At 46.8% G+C, this 27,945-nt stretch overlaps 2 protein-coding genes across 2 annotated transcripts; one reads left to right on the forward strand and one right to left on the reverse strand.

Annotated features, from left to right (window-relative positions):
* Nucleotides 1–530: 530 nt before the first annotated feature.
* FNDC4 (fibronectin type III domain containing 4) lies at nucleotides 531–2,780 on the reverse strand. Its single transcript, XM_082851490.1, has 7 exons — nucleotides 2,762–2,780; nucleotides 2,437–2,581; nucleotides 2,235–2,350; nucleotides 1,799–2,003; nucleotides 1,235–1,324; nucleotides 779–903; nucleotides 531–614 (listed from the first exon to the last, which is right to left on the reverse strand). The coding sequence occupies exons 2-7, from the start codon at nucleotides 2,555–2,557 to the stop codon at nucleotides 579–581; spliced, it is 693 nt and encodes a 230-aa protein (XP_082707616.1). The 5' UTR covers nucleotides 2,558–2,581; nucleotides 2,762–2,780; the 3' UTR covers nucleotides 531–578.
* A 2,384-nt stretch (nucleotides 2,781–5,164) lies between these two features.
* Nucleotides 5,165–27,637, forward strand: GCKR (glucokinase regulator; the record flags this gene model as incomplete). Its single annotated transcript, XM_082851433.1, is given in 23 exon segments — nucleotides 5,165–5,264; nucleotides 5,541–5,707; nucleotides 5,860–5,917; nucleotides 6,768–6,836; nucleotides 7,219–7,292; nucleotides 7,600–7,660; nucleotides 7,664–7,669; nucleotides 7,890–7,943; nucleotides 9,083–9,177; nucleotides 11,994–12,063; nucleotides 12,065–12,100; nucleotides 13,584–13,702; nucleotides 14,342–14,390; nucleotides 14,394–14,440; nucleotides 14,674–14,689; nucleotides 14,693–14,771; nucleotides 15,120–15,193; nucleotides 15,580–15,676; nucleotides 15,875–15,978; nucleotides 16,069–16,152; nucleotides 24,029–24,208; nucleotides 26,527–26,652; nucleotides 27,467–27,637. Coding segments are annotated over 23 exon segments (1,896 nt in total). The 5' UTR covers nucleotides 5,165–5,204.
* Nucleotides 27,638–27,945: the final 308 nt, after the last annotated feature.

The raw sequence follows: 27,945 nt of genomic DNA on the forward strand, positions 1-27,945 counted from the left end.
CCAGTTTGTCCAAGAAACTTTATTGGAAAAATGTCCAAGGAGTGAGATCACCAGCAGCTGAAGGGGCTGCCAGGTGAGAGGGGGCGCACCTGAGGCTCCATGGAAGACATTGGAGTAGTGCAGTGCAGCATCTGTCTCCAGGCCCAGACAATTCCTTTTATTTGCTGGGGGAGGTGGCGTACCCACAGAAACACTCCTCTCTGAGACCCAGAGGCAAGATGTGGGGGCAGCTGGGGATGCCAAGGATTCTGATGCAGGTGAAATGGGGGCCCCTTTTGGGACCTAATGGGATAGGGTTGAACAAGTGACTCTCTCCTGGACCTGGGGGATGGAAGGACATATCCCATCTGATATCCACTCCCCAGGTCCAGGGGCTCAGACCCTAACAGACCTACCTTCTGGCCCTGCTCACAGTGGAAAGAGAATGGATGCCAGGCCTGAGATTGTGGGAGTGTCATTACCCTCTGGGAGACTGTGGGATCCTTCAGTCTTGGGCAAATCACCATCTTGGGCTCTCCCTGACCCCATCCCCATCCCCAAGATGTTAGTGCATCTGTCTTCTGGTTCTGTTTCTTCACTCATACGTCAATGGTGTTGATGGAGGGTGAGTTTTTCTGTGAAAGAAGATGGCTTGAGTCTCATTTCAGGAAGGCGATAGCCTCCTCCATCCCAAATTTCCATTCTCCCTCTTCTCTTGCCCCTCTGTGGCCCTTCTCCCTTTCCCTTACTGCTTCTAGAGGCAAAATCACCCTTCCCTCCCTCTCTGGCCGCACATCACCTGTCTCGCCCCCACTGGCCTTCCCTGAGGACTCTGTTCCGGTCCCTTCCCCTTCTCCTTGGGGTTATTGTTGGAGTCATTGTCCTTGATGATGTCATACTGACGGCAGAATAGCCCAATTACAGCTGAAACACAACAATACAATCTGAACCTTGATCTTGACCTCCCCACTCACAGCCTCGAAAGGCAGTGAGATACCCACACAGTTTCTAGAAAATCCGAGAAGAAAATCTTTGAATTCCTGGTCCCCATGCACAGGCACCACCTTCTTCATCATCCTCTCTGGGCTCCCCAAAGCCTCCTCTCCCTCTCTTCAAACTTTTCCTGCCCATCCCTCTCAACTAAACATCTCCCCACGCCACTGCTCTCACCCCCTTTCTCCCAACAACCTTCACCAACTCCCACCTTCACTGAGCCCCACTCAATCCATGGTCCCCTGTCCAGCTGCTTACTCACCAGCCCACATGAGCAACACCACCACAATGATGACCACTTCCCCCGTCTGCAGAGGTCGCTCTCCATCCAGGCCCTCCACTGTGATGTCACCTGAGAAGGAAGGAGACGGACCCCAGGTTACAGGGAGCAGCTAGAGAGCTATGTCTGTGCAGCCAGTTAAGGTTGGAGACGCTGGGGATTAGAGCCAAGGAAGACCCATCACGGCGTTGTCACTGGTAGCCCCTCTCTGGGAAGCTGTTGGTGGACAGGTGGTTAGAGACCAAAAAGCCGGGGGGCTGCAGATCAGATACTCACTCATGCAGGCTGCAGCTGCTGTGAACTGAGGCTGGGTAAAAGGAAGCTTAAAAGCCCTTCCCCCAAGGAATTCATTACCAGCCTGTCTATACCCGGTCCCCTGCCAACCTGCTTTCCTTCCTTTTCTGGCAGTACAATGAATTAAATCATCCTTCTATTCATCTAAGCTAGACGGCTGCTTGCTTTGGGGAAGTAAACAGGAGACCAAAGACCAGGTAAAGAGCCAGAGAATCAAAGCTTTAGGGAGCGAGGAATACCTGAGACCCTCACCTGGGCTCGAGCTGTTTGAGGGTAGCCGGTCAGAACCCTTGAGAGTTCGGAAGTGCACCCGCGGCCCTGGGGGGCTCTCTCCCCGAAGGCCGATGCTCCTGACCTGCACTGTGTAGTCACTGTCTTCAGCCAGGCCCCAGAGGGCACAGGCCCGAGTGGTGGTGTTCACCTCCCGGATCACACGTTGCCCCGGTCCATTCTGTCGCTGCAGGGAGTTGATGAGAGAGGAAGACAGCCTCACCCTGGTCCCAGGCCACCTCCTGAACATCCAAGCACTCCAAGGGAGTAAGGGTGAAAAGGGCAGCGTGAGCCAGGGAATCCCAGCTCCCAGATTCTCCCACAGCTGGGAGGGGAGCTGGGGTGGGGAGGGAGGTGACAGAAGGAATGTTCAGAGATCCAAGGACATGGGTTGGGGTAGCAGAAGGGTGATTCATACTTGCTGGGAAATGGAGTAGCCAATGACGATGTTGCCTTCTGGGACGTCCCAAGACACAGTGGCCGAGTTGGCTCTGAGGTGAGTGACTGTCACATTCACAGGAGAGGGAGGCCGGTCTGCGGGTGCCAGTGCGTTAACCGGTTAACAGGTTCCACCCACAGACTAACTCTGGTTACCTCCCACCCTCTCCCCCTTTACGCACCTGCTCGTACAAAGCCCAGGTCACAACTGACCAGCAGGAGGACAGTGGGGCTTAGATATGGAGAAAGGGGCATTAGCGAAGCCATGGTCCCCACCGAGTCCTCTGGGAGGCACTGGGGCATCCGTTTGACATCCAGGCGGGGGTCCTGGAGGTGGCAGGAGTTGTGGGAGGGTCAAGGACTTGCCAGAACGAGCGGGTGGGCAGCAGCTCTCCCGGTCTCCCCACGGCCCACAGCAGCCCCAGAGCCCCCCTTTTCCCCGTGCCTTCCTGGCCCCCGCCACATCCCGGCGCCCCTGGTGCGCGGCTCTGCTCTGCCCACACCCACCTCCGCCGGTCCTCGCGGTCGCTCAGGCCTCGGGGGGCTGCTCGGTGCCCAGAGGGCGGCCCATCGCCCGACTCCGTGGCGCTGTCCCTACCCCATCCCGGCGCGGGCCCGGCGAGGCGGGCGGCGCTGGACCGAGCTGCGGGCAGAGGGCGGAGGCGTAGCGGGCGCGGGCCGCGGGGCTGCGAAGCCCCCCGAGCTCCGACCGGCCGCGCAGTCTGTCCGAGAGCAGGGGGCGGTGCCGGCGCGGCCCGGAGGCTGGCCTGGGTCCCCGGGGCGGGAGGCGGTGCGGCTGCCTCCGCCGGCCCCTGCAGCAGATGTGACCGTCCCGGCGAGCCAGCCGCCGCCTTCTGCAGAGCTGGCCCCCGTCGCTCCGCCGCAGCCCGGCCGGGACGTGCGGGCCCGCCCCGCCCAGCTGGGGTTCTCGCCGCCGTCATCAACGCCCCCCCAACCCGGTTCTTTCGGGACTCCTCCCACGACCCTCTCATTGGCGGCCTCTCGGGCCCCCAAAGCTCCCAATCCCGGCTCTGTGTGATAAGCCCCGGCAGGGGCGTGGGGGGCGGGGGGATGTCGGGAGAGGCGCAGGTGCGAGGGTCTCAGGCACCTGGGAGGCCTCTCCCTCCCCAGATGGAATTAGCCGAGTTGGGAAGTGGAATTCCACCTCCGGTGCCGGAGGGGACAATGATGGAGATAATAATTATTTTGACAATCTCCTACTTGTAGACTGCGTCAGCTTTTAAGTATCTTCCCCATTCATAATCTGATCTTGATTCCCTTCATTCTCTCAGTCATTCTTTCATTTATTAGGCAAATATTTATTGAGCGTTCTCTATATGTCTGGCATGTTAATAGCTGGAGATACGGCGATTATTAAGGGTGCTGGGTTTATAGGGGAAATTTAAAGAGAGACGACCTGTTTCTTGTCTTAGCTCTGGGACTTACTGTGTGGCCTTAGACAAAGAGGTTAATCTAAGTCTCAGGTTTCCCACCTGTAAATCAGAGCATCCAAAACCTCACAGGGCTGTTGTGAGGATCAAATGAGACAATATTGGGGAACGATCTTTATAAAGCTTATAACACTGTGTGAATGAGAGATTATGATTAATTGCACCAATTTGTTAGTTCATTTATTCAATAAACATGTAAATCCTTAAGTTATTTCATGCTTTGGTTGAGCATGAGATCTGGAGTGAGAACCTGGGTGTGGGTCCCAATTCTGTCAGCTGTGTGATCTTCAGCAACTAACTTAACTTCTCTGAGCTTCAGTTTCATCATCTGAAAAATGAGGGTGTCAATATTATCATCTTTTTAAAAATATTGAACTGTAATTGATTTACAAAGTGTTAGTTTCAGGTGTACAATAAAGTGATACATATATACATATATTCTTTTCCAGATTTTCTTCCATTATAGGTTATTACAAGGTATTGAATACAGTTCCCTGTGCTCTACAGTAGGTCCTTATTGTTTATTTTATATATAGTAGTGTGTATCTGTTAATCCCAAACTCCTAATTTATCCCTCCCCCCCACCTTTCCCCTTTGATAACCATAAGTTTGTTTTCTATGTCTGTGAGCCTATTTCTGTTTTGTAAGTTCATTTGTATCATTTTTTTAGATTCCACATATAAGTGATATCATATGATATCCGTCTTTCTCTGACTTACTTCACTTAGTATGATAAATTCTAGGTGCAAATGGCATTATTTCATTCTTTTTAATATCTTCTTAATGTATCTAATGAGATACTGTATGTGAAAATGCATTGTTCAGTGTAAATAAATGTTAGCCAAACTTGTATTTAGGGCAGATACTTTGGTTTCTAATTCTCATTGCAGTATTTCTATTTCTGTGGCACTTTCCCCTGTAATATCCAGTTCAGTGCGTGCACCCCTGGGGCTCTGAAGCGTCTGTTGCCTTCCTTCTGAGAGGAGAGTGAAATGGGGCAAGTGGGACAGGGAGGACTGTGTGTGCTGAGCATGTGATCAAGCCATGGCCCAGGTCCTCTGACCTCTGCTGACCCTGAGAACCCTGATCTCTGGCCTCCTGATGCATCCTGGTTCCAGAGCACTCGTGCCCAGGGATCGTTTTTGCCCTGGGCCTGGGTATTGTCCTTCTGGGCTCCAGGCCCTCCAGAGAAGAGGGCATTGTCTGAAGGGCAAGAGTAACGAAGACCCCGCGTCTTCCTCTTCAGGGACAACCAGAGGCTGGGGAGTCTGGGTGCCTGTAAAGGGGGACCTGGGGAGCCCCCGTGGGGTGACTAGAGGGCTGAGGACCTAGTGACCAGGAAAGGGTGCAGGCAGAGGTGTGCAGAGAGGCCAGGGTACTTGGGTTCATCACCACTGTGGCTCAGATAAGGCCCCGCCAACTGGAAGCAGTGTCAGTGTGACAGAAGGGGCTATGTGGCTGAAGAGGGAGGCACAACAGTGTGTCCACGGTGTCGGACCATGTCAGGCACAAAACGGTTTCAACATGTGATTGAGACCCCGGAGCCTGGCAAGTGGGAGGTGAGACGCTTTCTCCCTGTTGGCCTTCTGTGCTGATTCCTAGAATCCTGTCTCATCTGGACTTCCCTGCACCCTGGGTTTCTGCTTTCCCCGTCCTCCTTCCCATCTTCCTTCCTGATTTTCTTTCTTTGATAGGCCCAGAGTACCAAGTGCAGGCTAAATCATTTTTGTGTGTGTGTGTGTGTCTCAACACTGTGCCTGCTGCCACATCCACCTCCAGTTCAGCAGACGTGAATGAGGCTCCCTGCCATTGACCTTGTCCCCCCTTCCCTCTAGTTGTCTGGGTATGAGGCAGCCCTGCCCATCACAGAGAAGTCAAACCCACTGACCCGGGATCTGGACAAAGCAGATGCCGAGCAGATTGTTCGATTGCTGGGGCAACGTGATGCTGAGATCTTCCAGGAGGAGGGACAAATCATGCCCACATGCCAGGCGACCCAGACGCATCCCCTGGACACTGCAAGTAACGATGCCCACTGCAGCCCCACCCCACCTCAACCTCTGCCCTCTCAGACCATGGTCTGGGAGCCCCTCCCCCACCCCCCTCAACCTACTGTCCTTTTCTTGGCTGTTGATGCCTGCCTGTTGCCTCCAGTGAGTCAACTCTGACCACCGTGGTACAAGCGGCTGGAAAAGTCCAGGAAGTGCCAAAGGTACCAACTCTCCACCTGCTCCCTGCTTAAATTTGTGTTTCCCTCTACTTTTCTCTCTTCTTGGTCTCTATTTTTCCCTTTTATAAACTTCTATATCCTTATTGTCATCTTATTAATCAACAGTAATTATAATAACTATTACTGCATAATACTATATAATTGACCACGTACTTTCACACCCATTACCTTCACAAAAACCTGTAAAGTTGGTGTTATTGTCTCCATTACTTTTCGGATGGGAAAACAAAGACTTAAGATAATCACAGTAGCTTTTGCCCAAGTACACGCAGCTAGTAATTGCCAGATAATGCTGCTTCCTATCTGTGACAAAGCTGCTTTCCGTCCTTTCTGCAATAAGTAAGGGTTTTTGGGGTTTTTTCTGGCTGCGTTGGGTCTTTGTTGCTGAGCGCAAGCTTTCTCTAGTTGTGGCGAGTGGGAATTACTCTTCGTTGTGGTGTGCAGGCTTCTCACTGCGGTGGCTTCTCTTGTTGTGGAGCATGGGCTCTATGCATGCGGGCTCAGGAGTTGTGGCTTGCGGGCTTAGTTGCCCCGCGGCATGTGGGATCTTCCTGGACCAGGGATCGAACCCGTTTTCCCCTGCACTGGGAGGTGGATTCCTAAGCACTGCCCCACCAAGGAAGTCCAGTAAGGGTTTGAATAAGTAGCTAAACCAGAGTTGGGGATCAGACTGAAGTTTCTTTCTCAAATCCAAGGTTCTTTCTGCTACACCATATTCTCTATGTTCTGTTCGCTTTGGGGATAAGAGGGGGGTTCTGTTACCAACCAAAAAGAATATGCTTCTCCCAACCTGAGCTGGGTCCTGGAGACCTAGGCATTTTTCTTTTCTCAGGAGCCTGAGGGGGGCGCTGGTGGGGCTGAGTGGAGGGATACCTCTGGCAGGATGGCATTCCTCATGTCGGTGAGTATCTTGATCGCCGGTTTTGCTCTCCGCCTTCTTGGAGTGAACCTCAGGACCATAAAGCTCTTCATAGCTAAGCTCCTAGGTGGACCGCCTCCAGCTCCGGCTCTCTTTCTTCTCCAAAAGCTAGATCTCAACATGGAGTCCCATTTCTTCTGAGCCCATCTGAGCCCCACCAGTCTATTGCCAATGTCTGTACATCCCACACACCCCTAATCTATCATCTCCAAGCAGCATATTTAAGAGTCAGATTCCAAGCAGTGCTGGCTTAAGCACTGACCTAAGAGAATCATTATACAGCCTCTACCCTCAAGGTGTTGAAAATCCAAGATAATTGTTCCTTCCCTGTCATTACTTCTCCATGTTCTCTCCGACTTGGCAGGTCTCCTTTAACCAGCTGATGAAAGGTCTAGGACAGAAACCTCTTTACACCTACCTCGTTGCAGGAGGTGACAGGTAAGCCAGGCTGCCTATGAATATTTTGTTTGGCCTAACTAGTGTCTTTTAGAAACTGAATTTGAATGCTTTCAGGTGGAGGTGGTGTCCGGTTTGCTCTCCACTTCACGAACTTATGTTGCCTGACTAGCCCTCATAGGTATTGAAGTTTTTCAACCCTACAGAGTGTTTATCATGGTGCCCAACAAATAGTAGGTGCCCATTCAGTGACAGTTTTCTCTTCATTTCCTTCTCTCAAAGCAGCCCTAATAAACCATAGGTTTCTGCTTCCCAAGCAGTGCCACTGACCTTGACTCTGTCCTCTTAGGTCTGTGATGGCCTCTAGGGAGGGGATGGAAGATAGTGCCCTGGATGGGATCGAGGAACTGTAGAAGTCTGTGTTTTCCACTGACACTCAACCAGAGACCTCTGTCTGTTCCTTCTTGTGGGGACATCAAAGCCCCAACATCCAGCCAAAGCCCATCCCCTGCCTCCTCCCTGTCCCCCAACTCCCTTCCAGCCACCCCCCACCTCATCCTGGCCCTGACATCCCCACACAATATGTTTAGACCCTAGAATCCTCTTGGTGGCACTACCTCACCCATCCTCCTCTCCTAGGTGGCTGCTGGGAAGAAGAGGGTGATTGTCATCCGCATTTCAGCGGGACTCCCTGTGAGTGTGAAGACGGGCTGGGTGGGTCAATTTTATAGGGAGGCAGGGAGTAGGAGTGGAACAGCATGGAAGATAAATCAACAAGATTTAGCTAGATTTAGCTAGAAAACAGAAAGGGCTTGTGTAAGGAATTTTGATTTTACTCTCACTGATTAGGATCCAGTTGCATGAATGTGGGACAAGGGGGGAAGGAATCTTATCCCACAATAACTGTGTACCCATCCATTCAACAACCAAAATAGATAGAGTAGTCCAGGGCTCAGCAAACTATGCTGGCAGGTCAATCCAGCTGCTCCCTGTTTTTGTCAATGAAGTTTTACTGGAACTCAGCCATTTGTGTTTACATATTATCCATGGCTACTTTGACGCTTCAACGGTAAGACTGAGTCATTGGACAGAGATCGTAGGGCCCACAAGCTTACAATATTTGCTTTCTAGCTCTTTACAGAAAAAACTGACCCCGGACTAGTCCCTTGCTACTTAACGTGTGGTCCTTACACCAGCAACATCAGTATCACCTGGGATCTGTTAGACATGCAGAATATCAGGCCTCCCCACACCAGACCTACTGAGTCTGAATCTGCATTTTAGCAAGATTCCCAGGTGGTTTGTTTGACATGCACTGGGCTAGATGACCCTGAGTTTCTGCTCAGCTGTGCAGCTCGGACTCTCTGAATTCACTGAGCAGGACCTGGACCCCAGCAGATGTGGAACGAGGCACACAAGGAGAGCAGGACACTGACCTCATGGAGCTGACAGTTTAGTTCTGTATTTTCAGACTTTACCACACAGAAGATTTCCATGGGAGAACCTGTTAGAAATGTAGGTCTAGGGAATTCCCTGGCGGTCCAGTGGTTAGGACTCAGCGCTTCCACTGCCAGGGCCCCGGGTCCAATCCCTGGTCGGGGAACTAAGATCCTATAAGCTGCACGGTGTGGTCGATAATAATAATAGTTAATTAATTTTAAAAAAATGTAGGTCCATGGGGTCTCCCCTTCAAATTCAGATCCAGTAGATTTTAACTGGGCCCAGAATCTGCACTTAAACAAGCATGTGCGGGGCATTCTGATGTACATGGGCCTCGGGCAGAACTAGAGTAACCCCCCTCATCGAACCCTCCTCTCTCTCCCTACCACCAGGCTCCCTCTGTGGCAGCCCAGATGGACTACTGCATGGATAACCCAGTGGTCTTTTTGCCAGTCCTGATTGGTTTCCACCCAGTGAGCATGGCCAGGTGAGCCTTCTGTAATGAAAAGTTGTACACAGAACTTCTGTAATGAAAGGTCATGGCCAGTCCCCTGGGGGAGGCTGGGAGGGAACCTGTGAAAATCTACAGGATAGTCACAAAGGAGAGGGCAGGGCAAATATGCTCTTGTTCACCAAATCTCAGAATATTAAAGTAAATAAAGGTGCAAACGAGGCAACTGACAAAGGATTAATCTCCAAAATATACAGGCAGCTTATGCAGCTCAATATCAAAAAGACAAATAACCCAATCCAGAAATGGGCAGAAGATCTAAATAGACATTTCTCCAAAGAAGACATACAGATGGCCAAAAAGCACATGAAAAGCTGCTCAACATCACTAATTATTAGAGAAATGCAAATCAAAACTACAATGAGGTATCACCTCACACCAGTTAGAATGGGCATCATCAGCAAATCTACAAACAACAAATGCTGGAGAGGGTGTGGAGAAAAGGGAACCCTCTTGCACTGTTGGTGGGAATGTAAATTGATACAACCACTATGGAGAACAGTATGGAGGTTCCTTAGAAAACTAAAAACAGAATTACCATATGATCCAGCAATCCCACTACTGGGCATATGCCTTGAGAAAACAATAATTCAAAAAGACACATGCACCCCAGTGTTCATTGCAGCTCTATTTACAATAGCCAGGACATGGAAGCAACCTAAGTGTCCATCGACAGACGAATGGATAAAGAAGATGTGGCACATATATACAATGGAATATTACTCAGCCATAAAAGGAAATGAAATTGAGTTATTTGTAGTGAGGTGGATGGACCTAGAGACTGTCATACAGAGTGAAGTAAGTCAGAAAGAGAAAAACAAATACCGTATGCTAACACATATATATGGAATCTAAAAAAAAAAAGTGATTCTGAAGAACGTAGGGGCAGGACAGGAATAAAGATGCAGACATAGAGAATGGACGTGAGGACACAGGGAGAGGGAAGGGTAAGCTGGGACGAAGTGAGAGAGTGGCATGGACATATATACACTACCAAATGTAAAATAGATAGCTAGTGGGAAGCAGCTGCATAGCACAGGGAGATCAGCTCAGTGCTTTGTGTCCACCTAGAGGGGTGGGATAGGGAGGGTGGGAGGGAGACGCAAGAGGGAGGAGATATGGGGATGTATGTATATGTATAGCTGATTCACTTTGTTATAAAGCAGAAACTAACACACCATTGTAAAGCAATTGTACTCCAATAAAGATGTTAAAAAAATAAAGTAAATAAAGGGTGTTCCTAAGCTTAGGAAGTTTTTTGTTGGTTGGTTAATTTGCATATTCTCTCATTTCAGAAAGGATTGAAGGCAGCTTATAAAGGTTACATAAAATATAAGAAAGCATACATTTAAAATGGAATGAAGAGGCAAGGAAAACGTGGGTCAGAGGATAGAATGGGCTCAAGAAAATGCATACCACAAAGATCTGTGCTTTCATCTGAGGTGGGTCCCAAGCATCTTTTCAAAGAAGGAATACTGGGCGCTGACTGGCCTCCTAGTCTCCTTTGCCTAGCTCCCTTATTTTAGGCCCTTTCTCCTTCATGCCAGGAGCCCCTTTGGTCCCCTCTGGCTACTCACATCTCCCACCCTGTTCCCCTTTCCTGAGATCCCTGTGCCTCCAAGTCACCTCCCTCTTATTCTCTGTCTAAATGGCCACTTCGATCTCAAAGAAGGCCAGCATAGATTTTTTAAATTTTTTATTGGAGTATAGTTGATTTACAATGTTGTGTTATGAAGGCCGGCATATTAAACCAATACTGCTCAGGTGCGATTCTGTGGACGCACTGCCTTGGGAGTGTTAATAAGGAAGGTTCTTGTATGAGAGGTCTGATGTTGTAGGTTTGAGGTAAGGCCCGGAAATACCTACTTTTTGCAAGCATCCTTGGAGATTCTGATGCACAAACAAGCTGGGGAAACTCTGCTAAATGAACCATCGGAGGGGGCCACCCAGTGAAGCTGAGGGCTTCCTGTCACCGGAGGTGTTTCAGCGAAGGCTCACTGACTACTCAAGAGCAGCTCTGTGTGTATTTAGTGTGGTCTTGGGGAGACGGACAGCTGAGTTCCGAGAGGCTTTTTCAGCTCCCAGATTCCAGGCATGTAGTGTAATTCATACAAAGGTATAAATGATCTCTTTTAATGGAGGGCTTTCCTCACCAAAAATGTATCTGCTGCAGTGGATGCTAATTTCAGGGACCGTGACTAAGTGAAATGAAGGATTTCAAACAATGTAGGCGTGGAGATCTTCCAGTTGTTCCTTAAATCAGTGGCTCCCAAACTTGGCTGGTCTTCAGAGTCATCTGGGAAGCTTTTTAAAAATACAGATTTGGGGGCTCCACTCCAAAACTACTGAAGCAGACTCTCAGGGTGGGTGTGGAAACCAGAAATGGGTAGTTATTAAAAAAAAACAAACCTCCCCAGGTGATTTTGCTGACCTGCCAAGTCTGGGGATCTCAGTTTTCAACCACACAATAAACACTGTTGCCTCTCTCTGCAGAGGAGACATGGCAATAGGACCTGTGCAAGGACCAGGACACAAGAAAGTTCTGGTCTCAGGCTGGAACTTTTTACTTGAGTGTTGGCTTTGCTCTGGGCTCAAATTGCTGAATGTTTTATTAACCCTCATCCTTGGGGTTCAGGGACACAGTGCCCCTATGAGCATCAAAGCACATCTCTCTAGGAAATTGTTGACCTCTGACCCCAATCTCAATGTGGTATTTGGTCCCAACTCTCATCTGAGGCCCTTCCTTTAGATCCTCACACATGATCCCCCCTCTGTCTCTCTTTGGGCCCCAGAAATGACCCCATTGAAGACTGGAGTTCGACATTTCGACAAATAGCAGAGCAGATGCAGAACCTGCCGGAGAAAACGGAAAGCTTTTGTGCTCAATCCTGCAACTGGGGTGAGATCTGCCCCCACCCCTACCCCTCACACCCACCTCCGGACGGCTTGCCACTTAGGGCCTCTGATTTTAGGTTTTGTTACATCATGTCTAAATTCCTGGTGTTGTGTATCTACTAAAATGTTGTAAATCAAATCCTGTTTTCTCGTTTCGGTTTTCACCTTACGATGTTTTATTTCCATTCTGACCCTGTCTCTTAAATCAGTCATCATTAAACACCTAAATGGTCTAGGGCAGTTTCTATTTAAAGAAACTCTTTTGCATCTGTGTGTAGAAAGTATTGCTTCATGTCTCTTTTGTATGTTTCAGTTTCAAATATGGGCTTTAAAGAAAAAATGGGATGTAGTTTCATTCTTCTGCCTAAGACTCTCCAAAATTGGTGTGGCCCTTCTAAGCCTCCACTGCTCCTGTTGCTTTTTTCTCTGGATTGTGGCTGCATCTCACTAACATCATCTGCCCTTCCTTTGACCTTACAAGGGCCTTAACCAAACCCCTGCCCTGCCCCACTCTGCCAGGGATGGGCACATCTGTGACATTCTCTTTGATCTTCCTTTTGCGAGATAGGAAGGCAGGAATTCCACATTACACACAAGTTCTGCATCTTTCGTCTCCCGGATGCTCATCTCTCTTCTTCTCTACAATTATTTACTTTTAATCTCCTTTTCTCAGACACTGCTTTTATCATTCTTCTTGCTGTAATCTCTTTATCTTTTTGGTGTGTCATATTATATATCTGTACGGTTACAATCAATGGCTGCTTCACTGGTCTGTCCAAGGAGCATGAAATGTAGTGTTTGGATTAAAAACTGTTATTTAGGGGCTTCCCTGGTGGCGCAGTGGTTGAGAGTCCGCCTGCCGATGCAGGGGACGCGGGTTCGTGCCCCGGTCCGGGAAGATCCCACGTGCCGCGGAGCGGCTGGGCCCGTGAGCCATGGCCGCTGGGCCTGCGCATCCGGAGCCTGTGCTCCGCAACAGGAGAGGCCACAGCAGTGAGAGGCCCGCATACCGCAAAAAAAAAAAAAAAAAAAAAACAAAAAAAACTGTTATTTAAAAAGTGGGGGATGGAGGAGGGAGAAAGTACTTGGCAAACAAAAACAAAAACAAAACCTCTCTGAAAAACCCTTATCCCCAGCTAACAGGACACTCAATTATTCTGGCTTCCTCTCCAGAGTCCTGAATGTACTGTAGAAATGACCATAAGTGGCCCTTTCCCTCTTCTCTTCTCTTCTCTACCCTTCCCTTCCCTTCCCTTCCCTTCCCTTCCCTTCCCTTCCCTCCTCTCCTCTCAGTTAAGCCCTCAACCAGCACTCCTCCTCACAGCACACTGGGGGCCACCAGTCCTACAAATGCCTGCCCAGTGGCCACTAAGCAGAGCGCATGTCCAAGAGCCACCAACCAGATTGCATGCACAGTGGTCACTAACTAGTAAACTCCAGGACCTTCCTTCCTCTCCCAGTTTCTCCTGGGTGTCATCACTCTGCAGCCTGAGGGCCTCAGTGGCTCCTCCCGGATGAAGGGTGGAAGTGCCACCAAGATCCTGCTGGAAACCCTGTTACTGGCAGCTCACAAGACTGCGGACCGGAGCATCGCAGCATCTCCGAGGTAGGGAGGATCTGGACCAGAGAGAGATCAGAGTCAGGCAGTGGGTGGGAGGGTGCAGGCAGGGGAATGGCAGATCCAGATCTGGAGGGTGCGCTGGTAGCAGCAACACTGCAGCCCTGCCGTTCCTTCCCTGGGAAAGGAACTGGCAGGGGGATGCCACTGTTCCCATCACATAGTCACAGAGTCTGGCTTGTTTCCAATGGACCCTGGGTTCCTCAGGTCCAGACCTGATCCCTGTGCACACCTGGGACATCCAAAGCTAACCTAGCTTCCTAGAGTCTTTGATGTGGGGATGGTCCAGGCCATGCAGGGTAGAGGTCATCCTGCTGTGGGCCTGCCTCCCTCACCAGGGTCTCTCGCCTAGCTTCCACGTCGCTCACTTACCCCCTCGTCAACTCTCTGATCCCACCCTCCTCCCAGTGGTCTGGATGCCCTATTCTCCTCTCTGCTCTTTAGTCTTCTTCCCACTGAAGCCCACTTTGCCCCTGTTGAATGCAGTCTGGCTCTGCTTACCGCTCCCCCACGAGGGACCAGCAGAACTTAGTTTCAAGGGAATTGCGCCTTCCCCAGGGTGGGAGGGACTCAGGCTTTCTGAGGGGGCACTGGGCCTGCCCTGGGAGCTGGTGGACTTTCTCCCAGATGCCTTCTGGAAATCCTGCGGACATTTGAGTGGGCTCATCAGGTGACCTAGAGTCAAAGCCCCAAGATCACCACCCTGATGAAGCAAGTCAGCACCAGGTGTGTAGATGTGTATTTGGAGGGGGGAAGCGGCCTGGATGGGAAATGTCGTGAGAGCAGCAGGAGACTCTACAAGACATGATAACATGGGGAGGGTAGCGGGTCTGCGTGTTGGAGGGTCAGGGTAGGCTTTTGGTTCGTTTACTCCTGTGCTCTTCTGCGTGTGTCTTTCTCTGATCTCTGGATTTTCTTCACTGTGATCTCTCATGTCCTGACCTCTGACCCATTCTCAGCCTGGAGAAAAAAGGCTGAGTATACCTGGTTGGCTGGCAGACCCTGGGCATCATTGCCATCATGGATGGAGTAGAGTGTATCCACACCTTTGGTGCTGGTGGGACCCCGGTGTTGACTTACTTCCCGATTCCTCCTGATCCAAACCAACTGGTCTGCTCTCCAAATTCTTTCCTACTCCCAACCCATGGAGGCTCCTCATTCAATGTCCATCCTGCCCTATCTAGATAGGCATTTCAGTCAAATGCTCCTTCCTTTGAACCTCACTCAGTCCTTGATCCTTCAGCTCCCAGCCCCGTGCTTAGCTATGGCCTCCCAAGTGTGTTACTGCTTACCCTGCACCCCACTTGCCACTTTCCTCCCAGCCCCACTGACACCTCCCCAAACCTAGAACCTTCCTCTCCTTTGAAGCCCATCACTCCTCTCTCCCTGTCCTTAACCTTCCCAGATTTCCAAGATGTCCATGGCTTTCTCATTGGTGATCACAGTGACATGTTTAACCAGAAGGCTGAGCTCAACCAGGTGGGAAGATGATGGGGCTTGGGGAAGTTGGGAAGATAACTGGTGTGCAGAGGGTGGGAGAAAAGAGGAAGGTGGAAACAGGTAGGGGAGTACAATGGGATTCCCTTCTAGAGAGGGAATATGGGTTAAAGGTCATGAGGCCTTGGGGCAGCACAGGAACAGTGTGGAAAGCTCTGGATTCACCCCCCAAACCTGGCTCTGGTCCAGTGCTCTTCCGTCAGCATGCTGCATTATCTTGGGCAAAACACTTTACCTCTTTGAATCTTGGTTTTTACATCTGTAGATAAAAGCTCTGCATTAGATGTCCTCTAAGGGCCTCTTTGGTCTTCAAGTCTATATGCTGGAGTTTTCCATGGGAAGGACTCTCTCCTCTTTCTCTGCCCCAGGGTCCGCATTTCTCCTTCTCCCACGAAGACTTCTTGACTTCCATCCTGCCATCCCTTGCAGAAATTGACACCGTGGTCTTCATTTTGACCCTGGATGGTGAGAGGGATGATGGGAGTGGTGGGGTGAGGGGATGGAGGCAGCTGAGTGACTCAGAGGAACTATCACTTTTCTGGGTCTTAGGGCAACTGCTCAGAGGGAGGGACGGGAGTGTGTGTCCTGACTGGACCCCAGGGGAGGAGAAAGAACAGCTGAAGAGCCAGGCCTTTCCACTCTGACGCCCTCCCCCTCTCCTAGACAACCTCAAGGAGGTGCAGATGCTGGTGGAGCAGGTGAAAGAGAAGACCTCCAACATCCAGGCCTTGGCACACAGCACTGTAGGGCAATCCCTGCCGGAGAGGGTCCAGCCTTGAGGAGGGGACCCGGGGCAGCAGTTACAGCCAGGGCTTCCTGTAACTTCCATCGCGGTTCCTGCTCCTCTCTCTCTCCAGACCCCTCTGAAGAAGCTCTTTCCCTCCATCATCAGCATCACATGGCCACTGCTTTTCTTCGAATATGATGGGAACTTCATCCAGGTATGGGGAATGAGGAGGTAATATCTGCAGTGAGGGGCACAGAGGAGGAGGGATTCCAGGAATTAGAAAACCCAGGGCCGGAGGGTAGAAAGCTTTGTCTGACTTCCACAAAGCCAGCTGGGCAAGTTCTTGTGTTACCAGGTCACTAGTCAGAGTTTCCAAGTCAATGGGCTACTGCATTCAGTTCTCTCGAGAAATATGTAAAAGTACAGGATAGGCCGCCAATCACCTGACAGATACTCATTTGTCCTTTGTCACAAGTTAATTGTCGATACTATAGTCATCCTCACTGTCCAAAAGCCTTTAAGACATATTTTTTTGCAAGTTGTCCTATGCTGAGTTCACTGCAGATAATAGTACACTGATACAGTCCCTGTTTACTAATGAAATTATGATCCAGTACAAGCATTGCTAATAACCGTAGAAGTAATGATCACTTTGGGTGCACTTTGCAGTTTAGCGTTTGGAGTGGGCAGCAGGACGTCTGGATGCCAGTTCAGTTCTGCTTCGTGGCCGAAGAAAGAAAGCAGTTTTACACATCTCTGGTCCTCAGTTTTCTCACACGACAGCCCTCCATCCTCCATGGGGCGGAAGCAGGCCCATGAAGGGTTGCCCTGGAGAGATGTGGCCTCATCCATTATTCAAACTACTTCCTCCAGGAAGCTTCCCAACTTAACCAGACAACAGCTGACATGCTCCTTATCTGCCCTCAGAACTCAATGGAATTCTCCTCTCCTCTCCCCCTGAACAGGGGGATCCACACTCCTTTCAATGTGTATCTTTGTCTTTCCTTCCAAATGGTGTTCATTGGTCATATCCCTACTTCTTTTGGCATGCTTTCCACATTCATTGTCGCCTTTGAGATTTCACATCTTCTAAGAAGTCTTTTCCAATGAAACCCACACCTTCTAGACCCCTCCTTTATGTTATATACCCCATCATACTTATAGGTTCCATTGTATAGTCATAATACTTCTTTTGGCATGCTTTCCACATTCATTGTCGCCTTTGAGATTTCACATCTTCTAAGAAGTCTTTTCCAATGAAACCCACACCTTCTAGACCCCTCCTTTATGTTATATACCCCATCATACTTATAGGTTCCATTGTATAGTCATAATACCTAATACACAGAGGCCTTTGCACTTTACACAATATTTCAGGTATATTATCTCAGTTCTCTTAACAATCTCCTAAGGAATGTATGTTTAGTGTCCCCATTGCCCAGATGAGGAAGATGAAATTAAGAGATTAAGGGATTATAATCATGACCACACAGATAAGACAGGAGTCAGGAGTTGAACTCAGGTTTTGGGACTCTAAATCCATGGTTTACTTCACCATACAAGATAAATGTCAACCATATTCATGAATGGAGCCCGATCCATTTATTCATTCATTCAACAAATATTTTTAGAGTACCTGTCACATGCCCGATAATATCCCAGGGATAGGGGATATAGCAGAGAATGATGATCTGTGATATTTTAAAGAACTGTATTTTTAAAGAAAATTGTAATAACAATACATTTTTTAATTGTCAAAGCTTTAGAAAATACAGAAATCAAAAAAGGGAAAAAAATCATCCATAATCTACCTTCTTACAAAAACAAAAACAAAAACCACTCAGACAAATTTTGAGACTGTCTCTCTACTTTTTTATGCATATGTAAATATAGTTATATAAAAATAGGATCATACATGACATGCTGTTTTTAACTTGCTTCTCTTTATTTAAAATTATGAACACCTTTCTGTACTAATACATCTACATCATCATTTTTAATGTCATGTGTTCCACGGTATGTGGACTGTAATTTGTGTACTCTAGCCCCAGTTGTCAAACACTATAGTTTCAATATTATGGCTTTTTTTAAAATGCTGCACAGAATATCCTTATACACACATTTGACTCTCTCATTAGGATAAACCTCCAAAAGTGGAATCACTGGGTCAAAGGGTGTTTAAAATTTTAAGGCTTTTGATGCTTGTGGTTACCTCCAAAAAGGTTTATAAACAAAGTGTAAAATTGGTTGTTCCCCACAACCTTAAAATACTGGGTAACATTGTTCTTTTTAATCTTCGCTAATCAGCAAAGGAAAAAAAGTGAAACAAAACAAAAGGCATTTCCGTGGTAATTTATATTTAATTACTATGGAGATTGGCTCCTTAAAGACATATATACGCCATTGAATTTTTTTCTTTATTGTACTGCTTCTTCATATCTTTTGGGCATATTCACCCATTCTTTTTTTTTTTAATTAATTTATTTATTTTTGACTGCGTTGGGTCTTGGTTGCTGCGCACGGGCTTTCTCTAGTTGCGGCGAGAGGGGTCTACTCTTCGTTGCAGTGCACGGGCTTCTCATCGCGGTGTCTTCTCCTGTCGCAGAGCACGGGCTCTAGGGTGTGCGGGCTTCAGTAGTTGTGGATCACGGGCTCTAGAGCACAGGCTCAGTAGTCATGGCGCACGGGCTTATTTGCTCTGCGGCATGTGGGATCTTCCCGGACCAGGGCTCGAACCTGTGCCCCCTGCACTGGCAGGTAGATTCTTAACCACTGCACCACCAGAGAAGCCCCTCATTCTTTATTAGGGTATTTTTTTCTTACTAATTTATAAGAGAGAGTGTATATAGCAAGGACAGTAGCCTTCTTTTGCTGTTCCATGTTTTCCCCCAGTATGTTATTATTAATTTCTACGTTTTTGATGTAGAGACATTTAATTTACATTTTGGCATAGTCAAATCTATCAATCTTTGTGTGTTTCTTTTTTTCTTGATTCCGGTTTTTATCTTTTTACATGTACTGAAATTGAAATACGGAGGCTTCTTTTAGAGCTTATAAATATTTCGTTGTAGAAATAGTTTGATGTAACTCAGCCCACACTTTTATTTTGAAAAATTTCAAATCTGCAGAAAACTTGCAAGAATAGTATCAATGATACTATAGTATACTACAGTATACTATACTATACTAATAATACAGCGAACACCCATATGCTTTTTGCTAGATTCACCACTTATTAACATTTTGCCACAGCTGCTTCATTTCTCTTTACTCCTGAATCATTTGAAAGGTGATTGGAGATGTGATACTTGACACAAGTTACTGTGTTCCCTAAGAACAACAGGCATTTGTCTATATAATTATAATTATCACACTTGAGAAAATGACAATTAATACAACACTATTATCTCATATACAGACTATATTCAAATTTCCCCAATTATTCCTGTGTTGTTTTTATCTTCCAGATCCAGGATCTGAGCAAGGATAATGCGTTGCATTTCGTTATCGTGTTTCTTTAGTTTTCTTTAATCTGGCTGAGTTCCTCAGTCGTTTTTGATCTCTTTCATCAAAACACTGATATTTTAGAAGTCTAGACCAATTGTTTTGCAGAATGTGCCTCACTTTTGATTTGCCTGATTGTTTCTTCATTATATTCACGTTAAATTTTGGGGCAGGAGTCCTGCATAGATGAGGCTGTGCCTTTATCATTGTATCACATGTAGAGGCTCCTAATATCAGTTTGTCCCTTTTGGTGATGCTGCGTTTGATCATTTGGTCAAGGTGGTGTCTGTTAGATTTCTTTGTATCTTATTCCTCAGCAATCTTTCACCCACGGTTTTAGCATCCACTAATGATTCTTGGTTGAATCAATTATTACTATGATGGTTTTAAAATGGTGATTTTTCTATTTCTATCCTTCTGTCTCCATTTACTAGTTGGCATTCTTCTGTAAAGAAAATCTTTCTTCTCTCCCCCCCTTATCTACATTTGTTTGTTTAGTATTGATATGGACTCATGAATTTTTGTTGTTGTTGTTGTGTGTTTTAATCCATTCCTGTCATTATTCTTTTTTGGGGGTGGGGGGAGTACACGGGCCTCTCACCACTGCGGCCTCTCCCATTGTGGAGCACAGGCTCCGGACGCACAGGCTCAGCGGCCATGGCTCACGGGCCCAGCTGCTCCACGGCATGTGGGATCCTCCTGGACCGGGACACGAACCTGTGTCCTCTGCATCGGCAGGCGGACTCTCAACCAGGGAAACCCCATTATTCATTTTAATGCTCAAAATGAGAGCTCATTCAAGCTGGCCTTTGTGTTCTTGTGACATATCTATCCACATTAGCATTTGAACACTCTGCTGTATTTCTTTTTGCCAAAAAAATTTTTTCTTGTTCTCTTATGCAATATACTCTTGTGCCTTGCATTTTTGCTTAACAAAATATACTGAAAATCACTCCACTTCAGTTTAAAAATCTCTTCTTCATTATTTACATTTGTGTTTGTGTGTATTTGTGTGTGTGTGTGTGTGTGTGTGTGTGTGTGTGTGTGTGTGTAACCCAGTCATCTCCTATGCAGGAGCACAAAAATGTTGGGCCACATTCACCTTATACTTTCCCTGGTTCCAGCCCTGGAATCAATCATTTTCCAAGGAGCCCTGGTTGTTAGTTGAGATTGGTATTTAGAAATCTAGGTGCTAGGTATGCTCACTGCTACTGGTTTGTTTTGCCTCTAAGCCCTTTCAGTAGAAAGAACAAGGAAATATATATATATATGTGTGTGTGTATTCACACACACACACACACACACACGTACTCTCCTCCAATATCATCAGTGTATTTACCCATTTGTTCAGTCCTACAGTAAATACCAAACAGTTTTGGAATTGCTACCCTAATACGACTGTCATCAACAAACTTACCAAGAAGTGGTTGAGATTTTTGCAGTTCTTTTTGTCCTTTGATCACATCCCACTAGATAAAGTGTTCAAAAGTCACTTTCATTAATTTTTTTCTTTCTCTCTGTGGTTATGTTATTAATGTGATATATAGTTAGGCTCATTTATTTTTATTTGTTTTAAATTTTAGAGTTTTTTCAGTTTTTGGTCTAATTTTATCTTTTGAATATGTAAAACATAACATGATTTAAAAGTCAGAACTGTATAAAAAGATGTCCCATTTCCTTCTCTATTCCTTCCATCCCATTCCCACTCATCCCTGTAAGAAACCAATTTCATTACTGACTGACTTAGCTCCTGTGTTTCTTTTTACAAAAAAACATGTGCGTGTTCGTGTATGCTTTGCACTTCCTTCTTTCTTTCTTTTTTAAAAAATTAATTAATTAATTAGTTTATTTTTCGCTGCGTTGGGTCTTCATTACTGTGCGCAGGCTTTCTCTAGTTGCAGAGAGCGGGGGCTACTCTCCGTTGCGGTGCACAGGCTTCTCATTGCAGTGGCTTCTCTTGTTGCGGAGCATGGGCTCTAGGCATGTGGGCTTCAGTAGTTGTGGCTCGCAGGCTCTAGAGCGCAGGCCTATGGAACTCTTCCTCATTATTTTTCACATTTGGGTGTGCTCACACATTTGCGAGGGTTATTCGGGCAGTCTCTTACGTAGGGCATTTGAACTGTGTGTTCATGTAAATACATGAAATATACTCATTTTCTAATGGTATTGTGGTCTTGATGATCCCTTGATTTTGAGTCCTTTATAAATTAGAGATATTAGTCCTTTATTTCTGCTATACAGTTGACAATTGAACAAGGCGGGGGGTTAGGGGCACTGATCCTCTGCACAGTGGAAAATAGTGTAACTTATGGTTGACCCTCTGTATCCATGGTTGCTCCCTATCCACATTCCTGGGATAGGATCATTGTAGTACTGTACTATTTACTATTGAAAAAAGTCTGCGTATAAGTGGACCCTTGCAGTTCAAACCCGTGTTGTTCAAGGGTCAACTATATATTCCATTTTATTTGGGTTTTAACCATGCAAGTCTTTCCTTTAATTTTTCTGGGGTAGAACTTATCAATCTTTTATTGAATTTGGATCTTGATGAACAGAAAGCTCCCCTCATGCCCCAGATTATAAAGGAACTCCATCTGTGTTTTCTTTTAGTACATGTTTTCTTCTAGTGAAAGTGATCTTTCTCTTGCTCTCTTTTTTTTTAAACCATTTTAAAAATTAAAATAGTTAATTTACAATGTTCTGTTAGTTTCAGGTGTACAGCAAAGTGATTAAGTTATATGTATATATTCCTTTTCAGATTCTTTTCCATTATAGGTTATTATAAGATATTGAATATAGGTCCCTGTGCTATACAGTAGGTCTCTGTTGTTTATTTTATATATAGTAATGTGTAAATGTTAATTCCAAACTATCGTTAAGAGTTTATTCTTGTGTATAGGGTGAGGTATGGACCCAATTTTATATTTTTCTAAATGACTATCCAATTGTCCCAATATATATACTTAAAGTTAATCTTTTCCTGAGTGATTTGAGATGCTACCTGTATCAAATACTCAGTTCGCATGTGCACTGGTTTATTTCTGGACTTTCTTTCTGTCTATTGATGTGCTGGTACCATACTGTTTAATTATAGATGCTTTATGGTAAATTTAATGTCCGATAGAGTTAGTCCTCTCTTCAACACTCTTCTATAGAATTGCTGCCCTTTTTCCACATGAACTTTAAAATGAACGTGTCTAGCTTCAAATTATATAAAATTTAAAGTATTTTTTTGTTAATGGTAGTTAATGGTATAAATGGTTGGTGATATAAATGGTTAATGATATAACCCAGATTTGATTGATCTCTCCCCCACAGGGCAGTCTGACATTGCAGCCTATAGCATCAGTACTGCATACTGGCCAGCTTCATTCTGATTGGTCAGATTTCTATTCTTATACTCAGTGTCTTTGTCGATCACTTGTTAAGTATTTTCAGTATACCCCCTGCTAGGGGTTTGTGTGACCAGCTATTTATAGAGTTGCAGAATAAGGAGGCAGAAGTAGTAGACTGTTTCCTCAGCCTGGCTAGGACCAAATACTTAACCCCCTCAATTCCTTTACTGGACTCCTGTTGCCCTCAAAGTTTGGTAGTAGATATTATAAGTGCAAGATATGAGGGCCAAGAACAGGTGATAGTTATTCCCACAGTACCACATGTTTGTATAACATTTCAGTTTTCATTGTGCTTTCACATCCATTATCTCATTCATCCGGGAAAAGATCGTGGCAAAGTAGGAAATGCCCTCATCACTAAATCAGGAGACCTGGATTTGGGTCCTGATTCTACGTCTCACTATCAAGTTTACTTCTGACCTCTAGTTTCCATATATGTAGAAACAGGGATAGAAAAAACCTATTCCATAGGGTTGTTATAAGGATTAAATTGAATTAATTTTTCAACAAACATGTATTGATCGGTAATCACGTGTCAGCCATTATCAAAAAGACTGGGGCTCTTGAGCAAGATAAGACACCATCTCTGCTCTCAAGGAGCCTTTAGTTTAGTGGAATGAATCCCAGGATTTCCACTTCTCCCCTGTCTGGTACCTCAGTAACAAGAGGAAGGTGCTGGTAAGAGCAAAATCCTACTGTGGAAGGACTCAGGGAAGATATCTGTCTACCAAGGGCCAAAACCACAAATATGTGGGGAATTCCCTGGTGGTCCAGTGGTTAGGACTCAGCACTTTCACTGCCATGGGCCCAGGTTCAATCCTCGGTTGGGGAACTAAGATCCTGCAAGCTGTGCAGAACGACCGAAAAAAAAAAAAAAAAAAAAAGAAAAGAAAAGAAAAAAGAAAGAAAACCCCACAAATATGTGAAGCTGCCAGGTTTGCCGGGAATGGCCCTGGCTGATGGAGCAAATTATGTCTACTTTTTTTGGGGGCGCGCCGTGCTGAGCATCATGTGGGCTCAGACCCATGTCCCCTCCATTGGAAGCATGGACCCTTAACCACTGGACTGCCAGGGAAGTCCCTATGTCTGCATTTTTGATCCCTGGATTCCTGTCAGATAATAAGGCCCTGTTCACCCTGCTGCTCTAATGTCTCCTAATTTTCAATATCCCCATGTGTCTGCCTTATTTAGAAGTTCCAGCATGAGCTAAGCACCAAGTGGGTGCTGAACACGCTGAGTACAGAAGCCCACGTGCTTCTTGGGAAGATCCTCCAAAACCACATGCTGGACCTCCACATTTGCAACTCCAGGTTCTTCTGGCGGGCTCTGGCCGTGCTGCAGCTAGGACATGATGGGATGGGGCTGGGTGGGGCCTGGCTTCAATGCCTAGGCTGCCATAGGAGGGTGTATTTCAGAGGTATGTAGATGTGAAGGGGTAAGGATTGACTTTTCTCTTGTGCCTCTCCTCGTCCTTCTATCAGGCCCAGCCTCTCCTCTAAGGAGTATATGTGCACACATGGGTGTGTGTTTGTGCAATTATAACTATTAGGCAAGATTCTTTCAGTTACACATATGTGTGACAGAAATCCAATTTGTACTGGTTTAACTAAGCAAGGCAAATGATTGGTTCATGTAACTGAACAGTCCCAGGGTAGCTAGATCCAGAAACGCAAAATGACATGCTCCAGAACTTTCAGCCCTTAGCTCTGCTTTCCTCTGTGTTGCTCTCATTCTCAGGCAGGTTTTCTCCACTAGGTGGCAAATTGGCCACTAGCAGTGCCAGCCTAACATCCTACCAATTTAGCAACTCTGGCAGAAGGAGAGTTTATCTGTCCCTGCGATTCCTGCAAATACCTGGGGGAGGGTCCTCATTGGTTTGTCTTGGGTCACATGCCCATCCCTGAGCCAATCACTGTTCTCCAGGGGAAAGCAGCCCTCTGCCCAGGCCTGGGTCACCCATGCTCTCCCTTTAAGATGGCAATGGAGGAAGGGGCATGAAGTGAGCCTCAGTCAAACAGTGTGGGCTGAGAATGGGGGAGCAATAATTCCCCAGAGGAAAATCAAGGTGCTGGTACCAGGAGGAGGCGGCATGGACGCCGAGCAGATAGCACAGCAGATGGTCCTGAAAGTAGGGTTGCTAGATATAGCAAAGAAAAATATAGGACACTGGGTAAATTTGAATTTCAGAGAAATAAAGGATAATTTTTTAGTATAAGTATATCCCATGCAATATTTGAGACATACTTATACTAATTTTTAAAAATTATCCATCTGAAATTCCATTTAACTGGGTATCCAATATTATTATTTGCTAAATCTGGCAACTCTCCATGAAAGGAACCCATGAATGGGCATTTAGTGAGCAGCCATCAGGGCCCTAAAACAACCTTCTCGAATGAGTAAAACCAACCAACTGGGGAAAACAATCCTTTATGCTTTTCTAGTTCCTGGAGTTGGGGCAGGTAGGGGGAGCCAGAGCTACCTATGATCCAGTCCTCGCCATCCCAGAGTGGCCCATCTAATGGAGGAGAGACAAAACCAACACTTGAAACACAGAACAATTAAGGGTCAAATTGCATGATCCTTACTGAAGTCCAATAGAACATCAAAGAAGGTAGGATCTATGCACTATAGCAAAGCAGAAGACTTCATGGAAGAGGTAATGTTTGAGCTGGGCCTACTGGTTATGGCTTGGAGAGGTGAAGGACTGAAGGGCACTTTTGTTAGAAGGAGTATTAGCCAAGGCCCAGAGGGGGGCTAGGCATGATATGTGAGGGACACAGGTTTGGAGTCACTTTACAGAGTGGTGAGGGAGCAGGAAGGGGAGAAACTGTGGAAGATTAAAAGCCAGACAGGAATTGGGACTTGCCAACACAGCTACATCTGTGCTGTCCAGGATGGCAGCCACCAGTCACACGTGGCCATTGAGCACTTGAACTGAACTCCAAATTTTATTTAAAAAGTGAAGCATGTAAAGTTTTCATTAAATGCAACTCTATTCTTTTGGTAGGACGCTATTTCACTTTTGCATTGAAATTCAGCACCTGAATTGAAATGTGCTGTAATTGTAAAATACAAACTGGACTTCAAAGACATGGTACAGAAATATTGTAAAATATCTCACTAATAATTTTTAATACTGTTGACATGTTGAAATGATATTTTGGATATATTGGATGAAATAAAACATGACTAAAATTTATTTCACCTGTTTCTTTTTTAATGCTGTGCTAGAAAATTTTAAATTACATATGTGACTCATTATATTTCTATTGGACAGTGCTGAGCTAGATGGAGAGGAAAAGGGTGGTGAAAAAAATAGAAGCAGTGTTTGCAGATGAACTGTCTTACAGCAGTATAAAGGATGGATGTGGTTAGGGAGGAAACCAGAGGGAATGAGTTCAGTTTAAGATGACCAACCTTTGGGATTGCGGGGACATGGCCAAAAATACGACCAATTTGCCATTAATTCTCCAGTGTAACCCAGCCAACCAAGGCCCACCACCAACCCTTTTACCCCAGTTTTCCTTTACAGCTGGGGATTGTAAGTTTGGGATTGCCTACAGGGACGAATTCTCTACAGCTGGTCTTCAAGATCCCAAACTCCCATTCTCCCGTGATCCCATTCTCAGCTCCCATGGCTTTCTAGCCCAGCATGGATGTTACCACTTCTTCCACCGCGGTTCTAGGGACAGCCCAAGTCTCGATGCATCGAGAGCCTCCTCCAGGCGATCCACGTCCTTCAACCACTGTCGGATGATATTCGAGCAGCTCCCATCTCCTTCCACGTCCAGGTTGCACAAGAGAAGGAACAGGTAACTCGCGAACTGCTAGTCATCTAGCAAACACTTACTGAGTACTTATGATGTGTCAGGAACTTGTCTCGGCACTGAGTTTACAAAGCTCAGTGACACTCTGCAAGGAACTCCCCCTGTTCATGGAGGAGACATGATTGTGACAAGTAGTCAGAGAAGTGTGAAAAAGGTACTACAGGGGTGCCGAAAAGGAGTCTTCAGTTTTGCCTAGGAGGGGAGTCAGGAAAGAGAGGGAGAACTGGGTCACGAACCAGTCTTGATGAATAGGAGTTTTCTGGGTCAGGAAGGCTACTCTCTGCTCTTGACCCACCTCATTCCAATTTCTGGTGTTTGAAAACTCCCTTCTATTCTTTTTTTAAGTTTATTATTTTATTTATTTATTTTTGGCTGCGTTGGGTCTTCGTTGCTGAACGCAGTCTTTCTCTAGTTGCGACGAGCGGGGGCTACTCTTCGTTGCGGTGCGCGGGCTTCTCATCGCGGTGGCTTCGCCTGTTGTGGAGCACGGGCTCCAGGGTGTGCGGGCTTCAGTAGCTGTGGCTCGCGGGCTCTAGAGCGCAGACTCAGTAGTTGTGGCACACGGGCTTAGCTGTTCCGTGGCATGTGGGATCTTCCGGGACCAGGGCTTGAACCCGTGTTGTCTGCATTGGCAGGCAGGTTCTTAACCACTGCGCCACCAGGGAAGCGCCTCCGTTCTATTGTTGCATCCAACCTGGTATCTTCTGACTCCCACACTGAATGCCCTAGCTCCTCCAGGGTTCTTCCTCAGACGACCTCACTTTCTCAGGCTTCAGTTCTCGCTGCCTCCTCCCCACAGGTGATCCCCATAGCCTTGCTGAGCCTCCTGTTCCGGTGCTCCATCCCTCAGGCCCAGGCATACCTGGCTGCAGCTCCCTCTGTCCGTGAGGCTGTCAGGAACGCCCTCACCCGGCCAGGTCGGAAGCGCAACGCCGACCTCTTGGAGACCCTAGATCCTGCTGTGCCGTGAACTGGTGTTTCTGGGTGCGTGGAGGGGGCCAGCCCACCCCACGGGGACTTGTTGGGCCAGCAGCACGTGAAGTGGGAGGAGAGGGCCAGTCTCCAGGAGCACCAGCCGCCCAGGCTGGGGAGACAGCGTCTCTCTCCTTTGGGGAGATCTTGCTGTTCACCCAGTGGTATCCACTTTCCCTGGCATATTCTGATTTCAGAAATAAAACTGAATGTCTTGTTTCAAAAAGTTAGCTTTCTACTGAGATCAGAGTCAATAGATCAGAGGTGGAACAAGATGAGTGGCATGGGTCGGTCCCAATAGCAGTT

This window comes from Leucopleurus acutus (genome assembly GCF_964270905.1).
Source record: "Leucopleurus acutus genome assembly, chromosome: 12".
NCBI lineage: Eukaryota > Metazoa > Chordata > Mammalia > Artiodactyla > Delphinidae > Leucopleurus > Leucopleurus acutus.